Raw genomic sequence first — 20,149 nt, 5'->3', positions numbered from 1 at the left:
AAAATGAAAACGTAAAAATTAAATTGTCTGAGTCCTTAAGGCCAAAATGGGCTGAGTCCTTAAGGGGTTAAGGGGGAACTCTGCTGGATTTATTAATTTTTTTTATTAACTGGTGCCAGAAAGTTAAACAGATTTATAAATTACTTCTATTTAAAAATCTTAATCCTTCCAGTACTTAGCTGCTGTATACTACAGAGGAAGTTCATTTCTTTTTGAATCTCCTTTCTGTCTGACCACAGTGCACCCTGCTGACACCTCTGTCCATTTTAGGAACGGTCTACAGCAAGCCACTGTTACCCCACAATTGAGTTGTGGTGATGCTGTTATAGTTAGGTTCCCCACTCTAACCATTTAGCAGGTGCTACTGTTACTATTGACCACAGTATCTAAAAGTTTTAACAGCCAGTGTTGTATGATGGGTCTGGAAGGTTTCTGCTGTACATTTACATCTGCATCCATCAACCCTCCTGACTGTTGGTCAAAGCCAAGCCTCTTGTGTAATTGGCCCCCTACTATTACATTAGTACTTTGTGCACGAGTCTCTTGATTGTGTGATTTTTTTTTTTTTTCCCGTTCTTGCATATAGAATGAGAAAATATGATGACAGCTGTACGTGTGGTAGGGAGATTGCTGTATTGTTAAAATAGATTATGTCTTTGTTCTGAGCTAAATGCTTTTAGGGTTATTCAGAAAGGTTTAATATGATTTGTATATAAAATGATTAATCACAAGTCCGGGATAAAGAAGGGAAATTTCAGAATTTTACTTTTGTTTAAAGCTGCTTTTTCTGTTCATGTGCTGTAGGCAACTGTAGAGTAGTTCACTAGATGTAAAAATGACTGGATTGACAATATACTCATTTGGTTAGACTATATAAATGATCTCAGATGTAGATAAAAAATTCTATTTGGATGACTCTTAGATGTATCTGTTTTATCCTTTGCTGTATCTGAAATGTGACAGTGTGTGTGCGCTATTGGTGACATCCCCTATGGGAACTATAGTGGCAGCTTCTTTCTGTTGTCGCTTTTTAAAAATAGCAAATGAAGACAGATATAACTGAAATCTGCTGAGCTGAATTTTGACTTGACCAAAGGGGACAGTTCGAGCACTCATATTTACAAGATATTTTAGTAGGAATGTTCTTCATTCACATTGCTGATTTTTGTTGCTCTTTGTTTAAATTGTAAAATGGCATGAAACTGTACAGTGCAAGAATGGTATTGTTTTACCATTTATCAACTGGAGTGTGGAAGGCTCACTCAGACTGGTATATTAGCCTATGAAGGCAACACATTATATCATTAGTGGGGGTCCAGTATCACTGTGCAAGAAACCGGTGAATCAGCACTGCAGCCCCTTCATGATTGGCAATGGTTCCATAGGTTGGACCCACACCAACCTTAGAGGATGACCTATCCTAGGGTGTTACTTAGGATTAGAAAAACAGTGCCATACCTGTCCTCAGGTTGTATGGGGTATTATAACCCTTCCACATTTACGGTTTACATCAGCAGAACTCTGTTGCAATGCCACACACAAACTGGAAGACAAGAGTAGCGCTATGTGTGGAAGAAAGCAGCTATGTTTTCTAAATCCTAGACAACCCCATTGAACTAAAGAATATCTGACAAAATAATCTTATGAATCTTATAAATGCCGCTGCCCTCATATATGTATGCATGTGTGTGTTATATATATATATATATATATATATATATATATATATATATATACACATATACACACACACACACACACGGTCATGGCAACATGGCAATTGTTGGCTCCCCTGAAATTTTTCAAGAAAATGAAGAATTTCTCACTGAATAGGACTGCAGTAACACATTTTGCTATACACATGTTTATTCCCTTTATGTGTATTGGATCTAAACCAAAAAAATTGAGGAAAAGAAGCAAATTGGACATAATGTCACACCGAACTCTAAAAATGGTCTGGACAAAATTATTGGCACCCTTTCAAAATTGTGGAAAAATAAGATTGTTTCAAGCATGTGATGCTCCTTTAAACTCACCTGAGGCAAGTAACAGATGTGGACAATAAAAAAAATCACACCTGAAAGCAGATAAAAAGGAGAGACATTCACTTAGTCTTTGCATTGTGTGTCTGTGTGTGCCACACAAAGCATGGACAACAGAAAGAGGAGAAGAGAACTGTGTGAGGACTTGAGACCCAAAATTGTGGAAAAATATCAAAAATCTCAAGGTTACAAGTCCATCTCCAGAGATCTAGATTTGCCTTTGTCCACAGTGCGCAACATTATCAAGCAGGTTGCAACCCATGGCACTGTAGATAATCTCCCTGGGCGTGGATGGAAGAGAAAAATTTATGGAAGGTGTCAACGCAGGGTAGTGTCCGGGTGGTGGATAAGCAGCCCCAAACAATTTCCAAAGATATTCAAGCCGTCCTGCAGGCTCAGGGAGCATCAGTGTCAGCGCGAACTATCCATCAACATTTAAATTAAATAAAACGCTATGGCAGGAGACCCAGAAGGACCCCACTACTGACACAGAGACATAAAAAAAGCAAGACTACATTTTGCCAAAATGAACTTGAGTAAGCCAAAATCCTTCTGGGATAATGTCTTGTGGACAGATCAGACCAAGATATAGTTTTTTTGTAAAGCACATTATTCTACTGTTTACCGAAAACGGGATGAGGTCTACGAAGAAAAGAACACAGTACCTACAGTAAAATATGGTGGAGGTTCAATGATGTTTTGGGGTTGTTTTGCTGTTTCTGGCACTGGGTGCCGTGAATGTGTGCAAGGCATCATGAAATCTGAGGATTACCAATGGATTTTGGGTCACACTGTACAGCCCAGTGTCAGAAAGCTGGGTTTGCATCTGAGATCTTGGGTCTTCCAGCAGGACAGTGATCCCAAACATACGTCAAAAAGCACCCAGAAATGGATGGCAACAAAGCGCTGGAGAGTTCTAAAGTGCCCAGCAATGAGTCCATATCTAGATTCCATTGAACATCTGTAGAGAGATCTTAAAATTGCTGTTGGGAAAAGGCGCCCTTCCAATAAGAGAGACCTGGAGCAGTTTGCAAAGGAAGAGTGGTCCAACATTCCGGCTGAGAGGTGTAAGAAGCTTATTGATGGTTATAGGAAGTGACTGATTTCTGTTATTTTTTCCAAAGGTTGTTGAACCAAGTATTAAGTTAAGGGTGCCAATAATTTTGTCCAGCCCATTTTTGGAGTTTGGTGTGACATCTTGCCCGATTAGCTTTTTTTCCTTCTTTTTTTGCTTTAGTTCCAATATTCACAAAGGGAATAAACATGTGTATAGCAAAACAATTTCAGGGGTGCCAACATTTACGGCCATGACACTGTGTGTGTGTGTGTGTGTGTGTGTGTGTGTGTGTATATATATACACAATACAGGAATATGGGTGCACTACTGTGGTAGATGTAAACAATACATTGGCTATCCCTCAACACTGATGTTAAAATTGAGACATTCGCCAGTGTATCCTTATATGAAGGACACACCAGAGCCCGCACACCAACGCCAAGGTTTCTCAAATTGGTGCGAGACCTAACGCTAGTCCTACCTGTGCTTGATAAACAGAACAGGGGCCAGTGGGCAATTACGGCAGCATTCGGTTGACTCACAGCTTCCTCCCAGATACCCTCCAGCGTGACTGAGCACACATGCAATGGGAGGAGGGAGGCAAGCTGCAAGCCCCACCTGAGTTGGCTATTATGGGTGCCTGGCCTCACAGGTGCTACCTTAATGCTGCCTGGTAGATATTCAAGGCGCATTAATGTTGGAGTTTACACACCTCCAAATTTAAAATTTAAACAAACAACAAAAAACGTGGTCTCAAATGGCTGGAGGTGCTCAACCCCAAATGCGGTTGTGCATTTATACTGGGGGAGCAGATCCTGCCCTTGTAGTCCGTTGCTAGGGGCGATCCCCAGCATAAAAATGCATACAATGGAGGATGCCTGCAGCGGACTACAAGTGCCACAATAGAATCCTACACCAGATAAACGGTGTGGATGTGTAACAATTAGAATACAATACAGGAATATGGGTGCACTACTGTGGTAGATGTAAACAATACATTGGCTATCCCTCAACACTGATGTTAAAATTGAGACATTCGCCAGTGTATCCTTATATGAAGGACACACCAGAGCCCGCACACCAACGCCATATATATATATATATATATATATATATATATAAATAAAAAATATTTATATTTATTTCAATAATTAAATATGTACAGTAATCAACGTAGCAATAGCTGAAGCTGTAGCATCCATCTATAAAGCTTCATATTTAGTAAACATAGGGCTAAGTACCTGTTATGGGTGCATGTTTCTTAGGAAAAGTTGCTGTAGCCTTAGGGCATATTCAAGTAGGCTTTAACTATCTGCTTTCTGACATACTGCAGGACCTGCATCAGTTTCTGCATCAAAAAGCACAAGGTTTTACAACTCCCATTGAGCCTTTCACTTATTTTTTTTGCACAGCTATACTCTACTGCTCCAGTTGAAATCATTTGGAGCTTTAGGACAGAAGCAGACCCCCCCCCCCTCTCCCCAATGACCGCAGCTTGGAGAAAGCCACGGTGCTGAGCTACATATGGGCAAGCTTTGTCCCTACGGCTCCATTTTGTTTCAGTAGGAGTCATGCAGAAGACTCTGTGACTCTGATATTGGACATTTTACAGAAGACCTTTTATCTTTGCTATAGATGTCTTTGTTTGTACTGGTTGGATTATCTGAAATCGTGTATCTATTTTGTTGAGCTGCTGCATGTAGCTGCTAATGTGGACGTGTTCACGGGAGCTGAAAGTGTTAATGGTGGCTATTCTTATTCTGTTATGTCTCTAAACTAAACTAGCACTTGCTGGCACAGCATCCTGACCTTGAAGTAGTCCTCTAGCCAGTGGAGCATACCCTGGAATAGACAAGAATAAGATTTGTCATCACAGACCAAGTCTGTATCCTGGGTCACCCACTTAATTACGACTGGGGAAAAACAAATTGTTTGAATAAATGGAATTTGCTCCCTTCACTTAAAGTACAAGTGACATCCTACCTTCCCAGCAATAAGGAAAGCAATAAGTTGCCATAGAAACCAGTTTAATCTCTTGTATGCAGCTTGCAACAGAAATAAGTTTTGTAAATACCCACATTTCCATTACGGTTCTGCTCCTGTCACGAGGGGTAATCACTTCCCTCATTGTGAATACTATATTGTTTTTGTTGTGGACTAGGCAGTATGCCTGTTTATATAGAGAGCTATAGTCATAGTGTTACTGAGGTATTCATTTATATTCTAGAAACATTTGTTCAATTCATGCTACTTTGAGAGCCTTCAGCTTTGGGGTGAAGTGGGGGGTGGGTTTAGGGTAGGGCTGGGCTGTATACCGGTTCATACCAAATACCAAAATTTTTGTGCTGCACGATAGGAATTTTTCCCATACCGCAATACCGGTTGGGCCCCTCCTCCTTGGGAATGAATGAATTATCAGCCCAGCGCTGTGCTGTCCCCACATCGGGGAACTAATCATATGTAACCCACCAGCGCTGTTCTGCTTCCCCCCCCAATAAATTATCAGCCCAGCGGGGTACTACTCACATATGTCACCCGCAAGCACTGCCCTCCTCCTCTTTGTTGCGGGCCGCTGGCGCTGGAACTCTATACTGTACGCCAGTGGTCTCCAACCTGCAGACCTCCAGATGTTGCAAAACTACAACTCCCAGCCGTTGGCTGTCCGGGCATGCTGGGAGTTGTAGTTTTGCAACAGCTGGAGGGCCGCAGGTTTGAGACCACTTCTGTACGCTGTATCTCTATGCCCGGGCTGCAAAAGATGAAGAAAATAAACTTTAACTTACCTACGTCGGCCTCACGCTGTTCCTGGGGACTGGAACGTTGGACAGAATTCAGCCTATCACCGGCCGGAGCGATGTCCCACCCCGGCCAGTGATAGGCTGAGCCCACTGTCATGTAAGGAGCTCTGGCCGGCTTCTTACATGACAGTGCGTTTAACCTATCAATGGCCGGGGCGGAACATCGCTGCGGCCGGTGATAGGCTGACGGCTGTCTGAGGTTCCAGTCCCAAGGAACAGCGTGAGGCCGACGTAGGCAAGTTAAAGTTTATTTTCTTTATGTTTTGCAGCCCGGACGTAAGGATACAGCGTACAGCAGTGGTCCCAAACCTGTGGCCCTCCAGCTGTTGAAAAACTACAACTCCCAGCATGCCTGGACAGCTGTTGGCTGTCCGGGCATGCTGGGAGTTGTAGTTTTGCAACAGCTGGAGGGCCACAGGTTGCAGACCACTGGCGTACAGTATAGAGTTCCAGTGCCAGCGGCCCGCGACAAAGAGGAGGAGGGCAGTGCTTGCGGGTGACATATGTGAGTAGTACCCCGCTGGGCTGATAATTAATTGGGGGGGAGCAGAACAGCGCTGGCGGGTAACATGATTGGGGGGGGGGGGGAGCAGAACAGCGCTGGCGGGTAACATGATTTGGTGGGGGTGAAAGAAATACCGTTGTATACCGTGGAACCGCCATAATTTACAGAAATACCGTGATACACATATTTGGTCATACCGCCCAGCTCTAGTTTAGGGTATATTTACGTATTTCTGTGTTTTCTAATGGATCGGTTGCATGTTTGGATGAAGACATACACACAAAATATAAAGGAACAAAGGAGAGGTGCTCTATATAGATTGATAGCGTGCACTGACCTATGTTGGTTATGCTCTGAGCGCAACATTGAAAAGGGCTTATAGTATAAAATTCAGCAGCGTGTAGCATGAATTTGTGGTCACAACCAATACTCAGCCATGGATCCAAGGAGGGAGACTGAGAAGCAGCCAACATTCAGAGACTGACTGCAGAACGCAGCGGGATACTTGCAGGCGTTGACCGAGTGTTAAATGCAAACAGCCTTCACAGACATATATAAAATAATTGTTATTGGGAACAGATAGGACAACATGTTTCAAGAAGTATCTATCCTCTTTCTCAGGTCTTTCCTATTATACCCTAAGGCTAAGTTCACACTGAGACTCTTCGACTGGAAAAGTTAAGACCAGAGATTCCGCGTACGGACCGCACAGACGTTGACGTCCCCATAGATGGCAATGTCTGCAGACCGGATTCAGCCTAAAGAGTGAACAAGTTCATTCTTTTGGCAGCGGAATTTAAGTGACGGAATGTCTTCCGCTGAAATTCTGTAGTGTTCACTATGCAGCCGAATCCTACTGCCAGCTATTGGGTTCTACTGCACCAGAATTTCTGCCCGGAATTCCGGTCATAAATTCAGTAGTGTGAACCTAGCCTAACTGCTATCTAATGGTGTCTGTAGCTCTTAGCAGAAAATACAGCTGACAGATTCTCTTTAACCACTAAACAACCACGGACGTATATTTATGTCCATGGCCGGCTCCCGTTATGTGAAGCTTCATACCCGGGAGGTCCTGGTTGCTGCCGGGTATGAAGCACTCTCAGCCGCTCGGGCTGATGTCTGGTATTAACCCTTTAGACGCCACGATCAAAATTGATTGCAGTGTCTAAAACGGGAGAAAACAGTTGCTAGTTAGCTCAGCGGCCTGTTCGGGACGGACGTGTTGAAAATGGGGCATCCCGAACAGCTGAGATTACAGCGGGAGTCTCCTTACCTTTCTCCTCGCTGTCCAATCGGCGTTCTATTGCTCCAAGCGTGCCATGCAGGCTGGAGCAGCAGAGCACCGATAACACTGATCAATGCTATGCTATGGCCTATGTAAAAAAAAAAAAAAAATGTGATTTAACCCCTTCGGTAATAAGTTTGAACCATCCCCCTTTTCCCATTTAAAAAAAAAAAAATATATATATATATATATATATAAATAAAATAAACATGTGGTATTGCCAGGTGCGTAAATGTCTAAATTATAAAAATATAATGTTAATTAAACTGCACGGTCAATAGCGTACACATAAAAAAAAAATTATACAAAATTGCATATTAATGGTCACTTTGTATAACCTAAAAGAAAAGGTATAATAAGCGATCAAAAAGTCCCATAAAAAAAAAAAAAATGGTACCGATAAAAGCTTCAGATCACAGCCTGAAAGATGAGCCCTCATACTGCCCTGTATATGGAAAAAATAAAAAGGTTATAGGCGTCAGGCGACAGTTTTACACATACTAATTTTGGTGCATGTAGTTATAATTTTTAATTAGTAAAATAAAATAAAACCTATGGTATCCATGTAAACCGTATGGACCTACAGAAAAAAGATATGGTGTCATTTTTACCCAAAAAGTGCACTGCCTAGAATCGGAAGCCCCCAAATTTACAAAATGACGTTTTTTTTTTTCAATTTTAGCCCCACAAATATTTTCTTTCTGGTTTCGCCATAAAATTTGTGGTGAAATATATCATTACAAAGTACAATAAAATAAGCCCTCATATGGGTCTGTAGGTGCATAATTGAAAGCGTTCTGATTTTTAGAAGGTGAGGTGCAAAATACGAAAGTGCAAAAATGAAAAAAATTAAATAAACGAAAAAAAAAAAAAAAACTGTGGTCCTTAAGGGCTTAATGTATGCAGTCAAATCTCTGTGAGACAACCATCCAAAATTGCTTTAAAAAGTGCTCTTTTATGGGGGTAGTCGTTAAAAGAAAAAGCCCTCCATGCAAACTGAATGGTGGTCTGAAAATCTTTCAGAAAATAATGGTGCAGATAAGGAGGTGGGTGTCTTTTTGAGAAGTTTCCTTACATTTTGTTTTTTAATAATAAATAATATGGAAGCCTTTTTATATTGCAGGTACACTGTAAAATGTTACAGTCTAGTTTTGTAATGCACTGTTATTTTTCAGTTGTAGACATATTATGAGCTGTGTATAGCTTTGAAAATATTTGCAAGGATTTTTATAATTCCACTCCACATCTTAAAAAGATAGAATCAGCATGTGCCACCTCTGGATATATCATCCGTGCATGTGGGAATAGCCTAGTTTGACAGAGTGCAGCATCATAAAAACTGGACACTTTCGGGGTCATTGCAACAAATAAGATTACCAGGCTTATGTGTCATACTCTGCATTTTCCATGTGCTTCACCACAAATCCTATGTATCTTGACAGTTGTGTGTTGTTTATACCCGTGTGTGAGCTCAGTGCTACAGTATGTCCCATACGTCGCGTCATCCTTCTATTGCCCTACTAATTAGAGGCATCGCCATGAAAGCTTTTATTTGGTAGAGCAGAAGGAGGATGTGGTACATATTATGTAAGTGATAGGGCTGGGCGGTATACCGGTTCATACCGAATACCGAAACTTTTGTGCTGCACGATATGAATTTTAACCCAGACCGCAATATCGGTTTGGCCCCTCCCCCTCGGGAATGAAGGAATTGTCAGCCCAGCGCTTCGCTGTCCCCATTGGGGTACTACTCACATATGTCACCCGTAAGCGCTGCCTCCTCTTCCTCCTGTTTGTTGCGGCTGCCGGCGCTGACACTCTATACCAGTGGTCTTCAACCTCCAGATGTTGCAAAACTACAACTCCGGGCATGCTGGGAGTTGTAGTTTTGCAACATCTGGAGGTCCGCAGGTTGAAGACCACTGCTCTATACTGTATCCCTATGCCCGGGCTGCAAAAGGTAAACAAAACAAACTTTAGCTCACCTTCCCCGTCGGTCCGGACCAGCTTCCTAGGGTATGGAACGTTGGAAAGCCATCAGCCTATCACCAGCCACAGCGATGTTCCGCATCGGCCGGTGATAGGTTGAGCCCACTGTCATGTAAGAAGCCGGCTTCTTACATGACAGTGGGCTCAGCCTATCACCGGCCGAGGCGGAACATCGCTGTGACCGGCGATAGGCTGACGGCTTTCCAACGTTCACGTCCCCAGGAAGAGCTTGAGGCCGACATAGGAACATGCGTTAAAGTTTAATTTTGTTTTCCTTTTGCAGCCCGGGCATAGGGATACAGTATATAGTGTCAGCGCCGGTGGCTGCAACAAACGGGAGGACGAGGAGGGCAGCGTTTGCGGGTGACGTGAGTAGTACCCTGATGGGGACAGCGCAGTGCTGGGCTAATAATTTTTTTTTTTTTTGGGGGGGGGGGGGACGGACGGACGGACGGGAATACCGTTATACAGTTATATACAGTGGAACCACCATAAGTTACAAAAATACCGTAAAATAAACCTATTTGGCCATACCGCCCAGCTCTAGTAAGTGATGATGTTTTCTATCTACATGTTATTGTTTAATTTCCCCCCTTTGCAGGAATTTAACTCTTTATATAGGGGGAAATCATGTACATTCCTCCAGTTTTAGTTTTTTTTTTTTTTTCAAGTCTTTTCTTCAGCCTCCCAACATAACTGTAGGGATCTAGCACTTACCCCATAGGTATGGCAGAAGATGATGCATGTAAATGTTTGGTCCCTAAACACTCGGCTCAGCCTTCTTATGGTGTATTTATTGGAATGTGTCAGTCAGTATTTACATTGCTAGTCATGTGCCAAGTGACTGTGTATGCCGACTCCTTGTGTATTCAGGACAGTGGATGATTAAATCACCTGACTCCCATAGTTGTTGTCTGCTCTTATGTAATAGGCTGGAGAATTGCTGGATGCAGTTGCTTTGATCTTTCATTGCTTGTGTTAATATTTTAATTGAGAATGTGTTTCCTCCCTTGTGGAAACTGTTTAACTCTGTAAGGAGCTTAGGGCAGATGTAAATGCCATTTAAGCTCTGTTTTTTCCCTTAATGCCTAAATTTTCATTTGCAAGCTCATGTTCGAGGTTTACTAGAGTTCCACTTTTAGGATCTGCTGTTTTCTAATTGATTTCAGCTATAGGCAATTTAAAGGGGGTGTCCGACCCCTTAAAATTGTAACATATTAAAAAGATGTCCTACCTTACTAGTCCCCCATCCGCTCCCATTCTTAAACTCTGAGACTCCCGCCAGTTTTTACATCCTGATCCCTCTTGAGACAGGCATATGTGATGCCTGCAACCAGTCGCTGTCTGCTAGGGCATTTTTAACCTTTTATAGCCAGTGATTTGTTGCACTGGTGGCATGCCTGTGTTAAGATTGGCACGGGGACAAGGAAGCATAGAAACAGAAGTGGCAGGGGACTGAATTACGGGGTAAGAATTTGTTTTTATTATTTGACAAAATTGAAAGTTTGTACTGAAACCCTTTATTAATTCTTCTTGGCTGTATGGTAAACTAGCTCCTAAAATCTTTGTAGGTGAAGTCTATTTGAAGCCCACATTAACTTGCATTTCAGTGCGTTTCAGCCACATCATGACTGCTACATGAGAACCGAGCCATGCAGCTTAAATGATGTCATTAAGACCAGATAGGAATTAATCCCATTCAGATTTAAGAAAAACATGTAACCCTGTGGTATTTACACAGCTTGTTGTGTTCTTTTTTTTTGTTTTTTGTCATTTTCGATGTATATTGTTTGTTTATTTTCCTTTCCTAAGCAGTTCTTCCTTAACATAATTACTGTCAGGTTTGGTCGGCCAGGAGTTGAGTGCTATTGCCAGCATGACAGTGGTTCTTCGGTAATCCAGCTTCAGTTCCTGATTAATGAGGTTAGTGGAATCACTTTAATCTCTCCTGACATCACTGGCTCATGGCTCCCCTCTCTCGTTCCTATTGTTAGCTCACTCTGTTGTGTACAGGTGCAATTGTTCAGGAATGTAAGCATATATATATATATATATATATATACCGTATAAGCCGAGTTTTTCAGCACGATTTTTCGTGCTGAAAACGCTGCCCCCCCCCCCCCCCCCTTGGCTTATACTCGAGTGAACTCTCCGCCTGTCAATCCCTTCTAAGTGGTCTTCGACCTGCGGACCTCCAGATGTTGCAAAATTACAACTCCCGGACAGCCATCAGCTCCGCGCTCCGGGCCGGCCCCGGACTAGTGACGTTTACTTGACGCCGCCGCACAGGGACGTTCATTCGCAGCCTGTCAATCACGGCCTGTCAATCCCTTCATCAGTGGTCTTGCAGAGGCTTCAAAACTACAACACCCAGCATGCAGGACAGCCGGGAGTTGTAGTTTTGAAACCTCTGGAAGACCACTGATGAAGGGATTGACAGGCGGTGATGATGAAGGGGGAGGGGGGGGGGAATGATGACGGGGGTCTGGATGATGACGAAGGCCGCAGTCGTCTTCAACCTGCGGACCTCCAGAGGTTTCAAAACTACAACTCCCAGCATTCCCGGACAGCCGATGGCGATCCGGGCATGCTGGGAGTTGTAGTTGTGCAACATCTGGAGGTCTGCAGGTTGAAGACCACTGATGAAGGGATTGACAGGTGGGGATGATGAAGGGGGGGGGGTCTGGATGATGACAGGGTTAAGATGACGGGGGTCTGGATGATGACAGGGTGATGATGACGGGGGGTGTTAATGACGGGGGTCTGGATGATGACATGGGGGGATGATGTACCCTAAGCTTATAGTAGAGTCAATAACTTTTCCTGGGTTTTTTGAGTGAAATTAGGGGCCTTGGCTTATATTCGGGTCGGCTTGTACATATATATATATATATATATATATATATATATATATATATATATATGGACCTGTTATACTGAACTTAAAACATTATTTTTTTTTACATTGTTGTCATGCAGTATGTTTGTAATTGTAATTTAGTTTTAACCTATTTCTGTTTTTAACACCAGTCCAATAGTGGGCTACATATTGCACCTTGCCATGTCATTGTAGTATTCGTAATATAAACTGTGTAAAAGATGGTTCTTTAAGGGGTTTATACTATTTGTGGCCCATCTGTCTCATGCAGTGATAGTTATCTGTAAGGTAGTCTATTGAAAAAGAGCTTGCTACCACATACTGAAAGTCCAATTTTTAGGGAAATAAGCAAGTGGCTTACAATGTGTTATTGATTTCCAACAGACGTGTCAATTATCCTCCAGAACGACACTAACAAACATATGCATATATAAATAGGAGCTCAAAGAAAATATAACCCTTATGATTAAGGAAGTGTCCCTTTTAGAATTCTCACAGAGGACCTGTGGTACCTCTTTAGAAAGTTAGATACGGGCACCTGTAGATACAGGCGGGGGTGAGATGGCTGATCACATAGCTTTTTATAGAATGGTGATCAATCCCCTTCATTGTGCAAATTTAGGGTGCAAGGTATTTCTTCTGACAGTCTTGCTACTTCATGAGATGGATTGGGCACCAATATACTAAGTTTCCCTTACTTTCTATGATGGGGGCTTGCATAGTTAATGGCTGGGGTGGGTATTCAGCTCCGGCTATCACTCGGGGAACAGGAGACAGGATTTTGCATCTCACAAAATCCTGCTTTCTGAGCACTGGCCAGTGCTGAATATACTGCCCAGCCATTAAGAAATGCATACTCCTAACCTAGGAAGTAAGGAAAACATGGTATAATGCCATCCTGCCCATCTGAGGAAGTAGCAAGACTGTGATAGGGGATACCGAGCTCTATATTTCTGAAATAGGTGGTTGGGGGGAGGTTCATCATCATTCTATTAAAAAATGTGATCAGGGCTTTCAGCTATTTACATTATACATTTAAATATGCCACAGGTTCATGTTTTTTCTACTCTCTAATTATTTGTGTCTCATTATTTAAGGGAGCGCTTGTGAGTGCCTTGACGGATGACACCTTACATCTTTGGAATCTGCGACAGAAGAGACCTGCCATACTGCATTCACTGAAATTCAGCAAAGAACGGTAAGAAAATACAGTTAGGTTACCATAGGCCATTTACTTAGTGATTGGTTTCATCATGGAGCTCGGGGTAGTGGGGACTGCATCATACATATGGGTGAGCACACTAGCACTTTGTTTGGTAATGTAGATGGATAGTTCCATCCAGTGACTTGTGTTTTCCAATAGGTTGGCTATGGTGTGGGCTGTAAGAGGGTTAGTGGACCCGTAGTTGGTAGATTAGTGTATATAGCTCTCAGCCATAGTGTTGTATAGCAGTTTGCAATCAGATTTTGTCAGCACTGTATGGGATAATAACATTCATAATAGTGTGTTTTGGCTTCCATGCACATATAATTACAGTTCCTCAGACTCTTCCTGAGAGTTATCCTTGTCCAATGATATCCAGTAATTGTTTTATGTATTGTAGATTTTTCAATAAATATTGATGTATTTTAAGGAAAAGGGTTTTTGAACTTGTTTCTTCTGTGTGTACATAACATAGAGATGATGGTTCTTTAGGCTGGAGATAAACGGCAGCAGGTTAAAAAATTCTTTGATAGATTTATATTTACAATAATTAGCTTAAGGGACTAGATATGACTAAGCCCTCAGTCACTGCTTTATTGTATTAGTTACATATTGTAACTATATTTAACATCTATCCTGTGGCGATATAATGCTATTCCATTATTAGTCATATCTGTATTTCTGTAGTAGGCCTTCAGTTTTTCATTTGTATGTTCAGATTACATCATTGTACCCAAAACCACTGACGTTTTACCCCTGTTTTTGTCCCTTTGGCACATTTGCTGTGTTTTTCTGTCTGCCTGTGAAAAGGAATGAAATGCTATTAGTTCTTATATAGTGATTATCATCTGCAGCGCTGTACTTATTAAAACCATTTATAACATGTACAGCCGGTCAATATACAGTTTACAGGTAAGTTTACCAGGGAAGACCTGAATGAAGTCCTGGGTTTGCATGTCAAAGTGTAAGTTATTAAATAGTAGAAAGTTATTAAATAGTAGAGACAAGAAGGTCATCAGCAGGTTAAAGGTTGCATGCCAAGTGGTGTCTGGGGACTACTGAGGAAATATAGGCAGTAGCCTAAATCTCACCTGAGTAAGATACATTTAATGATATATTTGATGCATAATAAATTGAAGGAAATCTGTCAACAGGATCACCCGCACTAACCTGTCATACAAGTTTGTAGTGCGGGTGATACTGATCAAAAGGATGCCTACCTTGTCCCGAAATGTCCAGCTGTTCTCCGTTATTCTTGGTTTTCTTCTTATGTAAATGAAGTCTTTGGGGCATGGGCAGAGCTACGGCCGGAGCTCCGGGCACCCCTACATCATCTTCAGCTCATTCCTATTCATCACCTTCCTCCCTGCTCGCGGAAGGTTTGCTCTACGGCGCATGTGCCGCTTCCCGGGTGACAACTCATATAATACGTGACAACTCAAGCTTTTGCAATATTCCCTTGTGAAGAAATGTTGCAATCTGTATGTACACATGATGTTGTGCCCTTTTAACCACTTCCACATTAAATAATTGTTTGCAAGTGGTAAACATTCTGAATAATCCTTTGTATGCATATGACATGCATAAATGCTACAATGTTTATTACCATTCATATCACAATTAAGTTAGAACAGCTCCATTATGTGTCCCAGAATATTAAAGGCTCTCCCTGGTAGCGGCGCGTCACTACCCCTGCCCAAAGCGGGCCTTTTGACATAGAGATATATGGAGGAGGTGTGGCCATCCCCACGATGCACCGCTCCAGGGAAGAGCTGTGGCTCCATACAGAAGATCAAGGGGGGGGGGGCAGCCTGGCAGCCCTCGGACCCTCGGGATCTAAAACCGTAGGGGATACATGTTTTTTTTTTTGTATGAGACGTCTCACTTAAAGAATAAACAATCACTAGTTTCTATAGTTATAGAAAGCTTCTTAAGGCGACTGAATATACTGTGGATAACAGAGGATTATCCTTCAGTATTGTTTCATGCTTTGTTATGGAATTTTTCGATGAGAGGGAATCCACCGCTTGTCTTCCATCTGATATTTCCTCCTATTAACTGGTAACTCAATATTAATCAATGTCTGGAAGCATGCGGAAAACATATTAGCATTTATATCTGCTGTATTTATGACTTTGCCTCAAAGTCATTCTGATACTGTCAAGTCATTTCTTATTGCACTTACTGTAGAAAATCTATTGCACCCATGTAAAATGTTGCCCTCCTAAACCTTATATGTTAAGATTTTGCATCTGTAAACAACCATATTTTGTGATAATTGGGGAGATTCATTAATATCTGTGCAGAAGTCAATTTTATCAGTTGTCCCTATCAACCAATCAGATTGTTGCTTAAATTATTTTTGTGTAAAATTAATGCAAGGACTATATCGTTAACTGTAACTCAATAAGTATTTTCGCCTGTATGGTTTTGGAAATTTTAAATAAAGATTTTTATTTTTATTTTTTTTAAACATCTCTAAAGCAAATTAAGTTTTTTTTTTTTCAAATTCTCAATGTCTCTTTCTATATTAGTAAAAATCACAACATGTAGCCCCCACAGTAGCCACTGAGCCTAACAAGTGGGCTGACACGTTGTGTTCTGTAGAGATCACTTCTTTGCAGTCTTGTCCAAATCACATGACGATGAAAGGCTATATACGTATTTATCGGCGTATAACACGCACTTTTTAGGCAAAAATTTTTAGCCTAAAGTCTGTGTGCGTGTTATACGCCGATACACCCCCAGGAAAGGCAGGGGGAGAGAGGCCGTCGCTGCCCACTTCTCTCCCCCTGCCTTTCCTGGGGTCTAGAGCGCTGCTGTCGGCCCTTCTCTCCCCCTAGCTATCGGCGCCGCTGCCCGTTCTGTCCCCCTGACTATCGGTGCCGGCGCCCCATTGCCAGCGCCGATAGCCAGGGGGAGAGAAGCGTCGCCGACAGCCAGGGGGAGAGAAGGGGCAGCGGCACCCATTGCCGGCGCCACTGCCCCGTTGCCTCCCCCCATCCCCGGTGGCATAATTACCTGAGTCGGGTCCGCGCTGCTCCAGGCCTCCGGCGTGCGTCCCAGACGTCGTTGCTATGCGCTGAACGGCGCGGCGCATGACGTCAGTGCGCCGCGCCGTGCATAGCAACGACGCAGGGGACGCACGCCGGAGGCCTGGAGCAGCGCAGACCCGACTCGGGTAATTATGCCACCGGGGATGGGGGGAGGCAACGGGGCAGCGGCATCGGCAATGGGTGCCGCTGCCCCTTCTCTCCCCATGGCTGTCGACGTCGGCAATGGGGCGCCGGCACCGATAGTCAGGGGGACAGAACGGGTAGCGGCGCCGGTAACCAGGGGGAGAGAAGGGCCGGCAGCAGCGCTCTAGACCCCAGGAAAGGCAGGGGGAGAGAAGCGGGCAGCGACGGCCTCTCTCCCCCTGCCTTTCCTGGGGATGTATCGGGGTATACACGCGCACACACGCACCCTCATTTTACCATGGATATTTGTGTAAAAAACTTTTTTTACCCAAATATCCTTGGTAAAATGAGGGTGCGTGTTATAGGCCGGTGCGTGGTATACCCCTATAAATACGGTACTTTCTATAATACAGCCGGAGGCAGATAACACAGGATCTACTATTGACAGTAGATGATGGTCATAGTTCAGAGAGCATTCGTGGAAAACTCTGCCTTAGAAGTCAATGAACATCTCCAGTCATCTTCCTAATGTCAATCTGGCAGCTTTAAAACTTATCTATGAAATATATTATCTCAGAAAGCATGGCATAGTCATGTACAGAAAATCAAAAATATACTAATAAATCATTGAAAAAATAGAACTGTCTGCTTTTAATTAGTAATAAACTAGGTTCTGTATTTCCTTTAAACAGTTTGATTAGATTTCTAGTCAGACAAATTCAACCTTTATGTGTCACTTTGGTTTGGGACCTTTTCCATGAAAGTTTATTCATGTTTTTAAATTAGGGATAACTCACAAATATACCAATTTTTTTTTTTAAAGGAAATCTAGCACCAGGTTTCCCCTTTTTACCATGCACACATCAGTGCAGGTGTTCTGCAGATATTTGTCTTATTGCTATCACTTAAATTCCTTGTTGTGTGCAGTGGAGACGGGCCAATGCAGTATGAGCAATGCTTTTTTCTGCCTGTTTCAGCTGTTGCTTCCGCTCCTGTCATGCATATTTATCCCTTCTTCAATCTCCCTGCATGACATGTTTAAAGGGTAGCTCCCACCATCCTATTTTTTTTTGCTAGCCCGTTCAACCCCCCACCCCTACTACGGCACTAGCCCATTCCCTCCTCCCCCCCCCTGCCCCGCATACCCCGTTCCCTCATTACACTTGCAGTTACTGCAGAGTCCGGCAGTGGGCGTGCAGGGACAGCGGCGGCAACGAGGCGGCGGCGGCAATGTGCGGAAAGAGTGGCCTCCCAGCCAGTGGCCGGGGAGCCAAGGAGCTCGCTCCCGCCTGTCTGATTGACAGGCAGGGAGCGAGTGCAGCCTAACTTAAAAAGGACTGATTGCCACTCCTAAATCAGTCCTTTTTCAGTAGCCGGTTTTTAAATGTAAATTAAACCTTTTTAATGAAAAAAATAATAATAAAAGTATATTAGAGATATGTTGTAGTACATAAGTACTACAACATATCAAAAAGTAAAGTTGGTGACAGTGCCCATTTAAGTATCCATAGTACTGTGGGCCCTGCACTAGATCTCCTGAATAGCAGAATACTAGTGTGACATTTGATACATCACGTCATGTCTCCAATATGGCTGCTGCACCGGACATATAACCTCTTCAGGAGACTGAGTGACAGGCAGTAGTCTAAGGATCGACCGATTATCGGTTTGCCGATATTCACGATTTTGGATGTTATCGGTATCGGCAATTACCTTGCCGATAATCCGATAATGCCCGGCTCGGCTGCTGTCCTCCCTCCACGTGTCATCCTGCCGCTGCCTTCGTGTTGCCCCCCCTGTAGGTAGTAAAAGCCCCCCCCTTCCTGTAGGTAGTAATGTTGCCTTCCTGTAGGTAGTAACAGCCCCCCTGTAGATAGTTATAACCCTCACCTATAGTAATAAAGTAATAACACCCCACCACCCCTGTAGGTTAAAATAGCCCCCCCGTGGGTCGTAGTTACCCCCTGTAGCTAGAAGTAGCAACAACCTCACCTGTAGGTAGTAGTACTCCCAGCATTTAATCATATACTGCACTACGGTCCCTCTTTCTGAGCGCTAACTAATGCAGGACAGGGTCCCCAAGAATTATTTTGAGCCTACTGCTGAAAGCGGTTCTCTGCCCCTAGACATCTTATCCCCTATCCAAAGGCCAAATGTCTGATCGTGGGAGTGCCGCCGCTGGGGCCCCCTGTGCTCTTCCTGCTGCATCCGGCATTCGTTTAGAGCGTCGGGTGCAGTGCCGGAAGCTCAGGACATTACGGCCGCGCACCACTTGTGACGTCACGGCCACACTCCCTCAATGCAAGTCCCATAGACTTGCATTGAGGGGGCATGGCCGTGATGTCACGAGTGGTCCGTGACAGTGACGTCACAAGCCTTAGCCCTGCATCGCCAATCTTCCTGCACGGAGCGAAGTTCGCTCCATGCACCGTATGTCTGGTGCCGCAGCCGAGATCGCAGGGGTCCCCAGCGGCGGGACCCCCGCAATCAGACATCAGATGTCTAGGGGCAGAGTACCCCTTTCATACTGCACATGTCTCACTCAGACTTGGAACTCCTGGCTCCCACTTGCCTGGCATAGCCTGTGACCTCTCACACTGAAACTGTCACCTGGGATGCTCTGAAGGCTGCCTTCACACTGCAAAATATTCCCTGGGGTTATCCCGGCAGATACTCAGAGTGCAACCGCTGGCAAAATCCTTCAGCTTTAGGACAGCATGAACTGCAATGCAGTCTGTGCGGATATCCACCAAAAGAATATATGCATTCACTCTTTAGGTGACCACTGCAGTTTCTATGATGCAGTGGAAACCCATTAAACGCAATGGGAGGCTGCTGCATTGGAATTTCTGAGTGGAATGTCAATGCTTGAACATTTAATAGTATAAATGTAGCTTCATTAAAATATTTAACATATATTTCTGGCAAGACCACAGTGGATTCTGCCCAGTGTTAGTGTAATGTTCACACCTGTGTTGAAGATTCAGTTCAAGGCTTCCGTCACAGAATCCACTTAGATACCGGACAAAAAAAAACACTGCATGCAGTATTTTTTGTCCACTTGTGCGTGTGAGTGCATGCTCCAGCATCACTTCCAAACTATAGAACTTGGTTACTTATAGGTCAGGTAAAAATATAGGATAGTTTAAATTTACCCCAACCCACCCTCATTTGCGAGGGTTGAGGTTTATGTCTAAAGTCCCATGTAAGTC

General features: G+C 43.4%; 1 protein-coding gene across 3 annotated transcripts in view; it reads left to right on the top strand.

The window, feature by feature from the left end:
- The window catches only part of STXBP5 (syntaxin binding protein 5), a 530,024-nt gene that overhangs the window by 119,697 nt on the left and 390,178 nt on the right, over positions 1 to 20,149 (top strand). For all 3 annotated transcript variants that reach the window (XM_056567305.1, XM_056567304.1, XM_056567306.1), the window contains exons 3-4: positions 11,518 to 11,599; positions 13,652 to 13,752. In XM_056567305.1, coding sequence (XP_056423280.1) covers positions 11,518 to 11,599; positions 13,652 to 13,752 — 183 coding nt within the window. The remainder of the gene's footprint in view (positions 1 to 11,517; positions 11,600 to 13,651; positions 13,753 to 20,149) is intronic.

The sequence above is a fragment of the Hyla sarda genome, chromosome 3 (genome assembly GCF_029499605.1).
Source record: "Hyla sarda isolate aHylSar1 chromosome 3, aHylSar1.hap1, whole genome shotgun sequence".
Taxonomy (NCBI): Eukaryota; Metazoa; Chordata; class Amphibia; order Anura; family Hylidae; genus Hyla; species Hyla sarda.
This window is presented reverse-complemented; position numbering and strand designations above follow the sequence as displayed.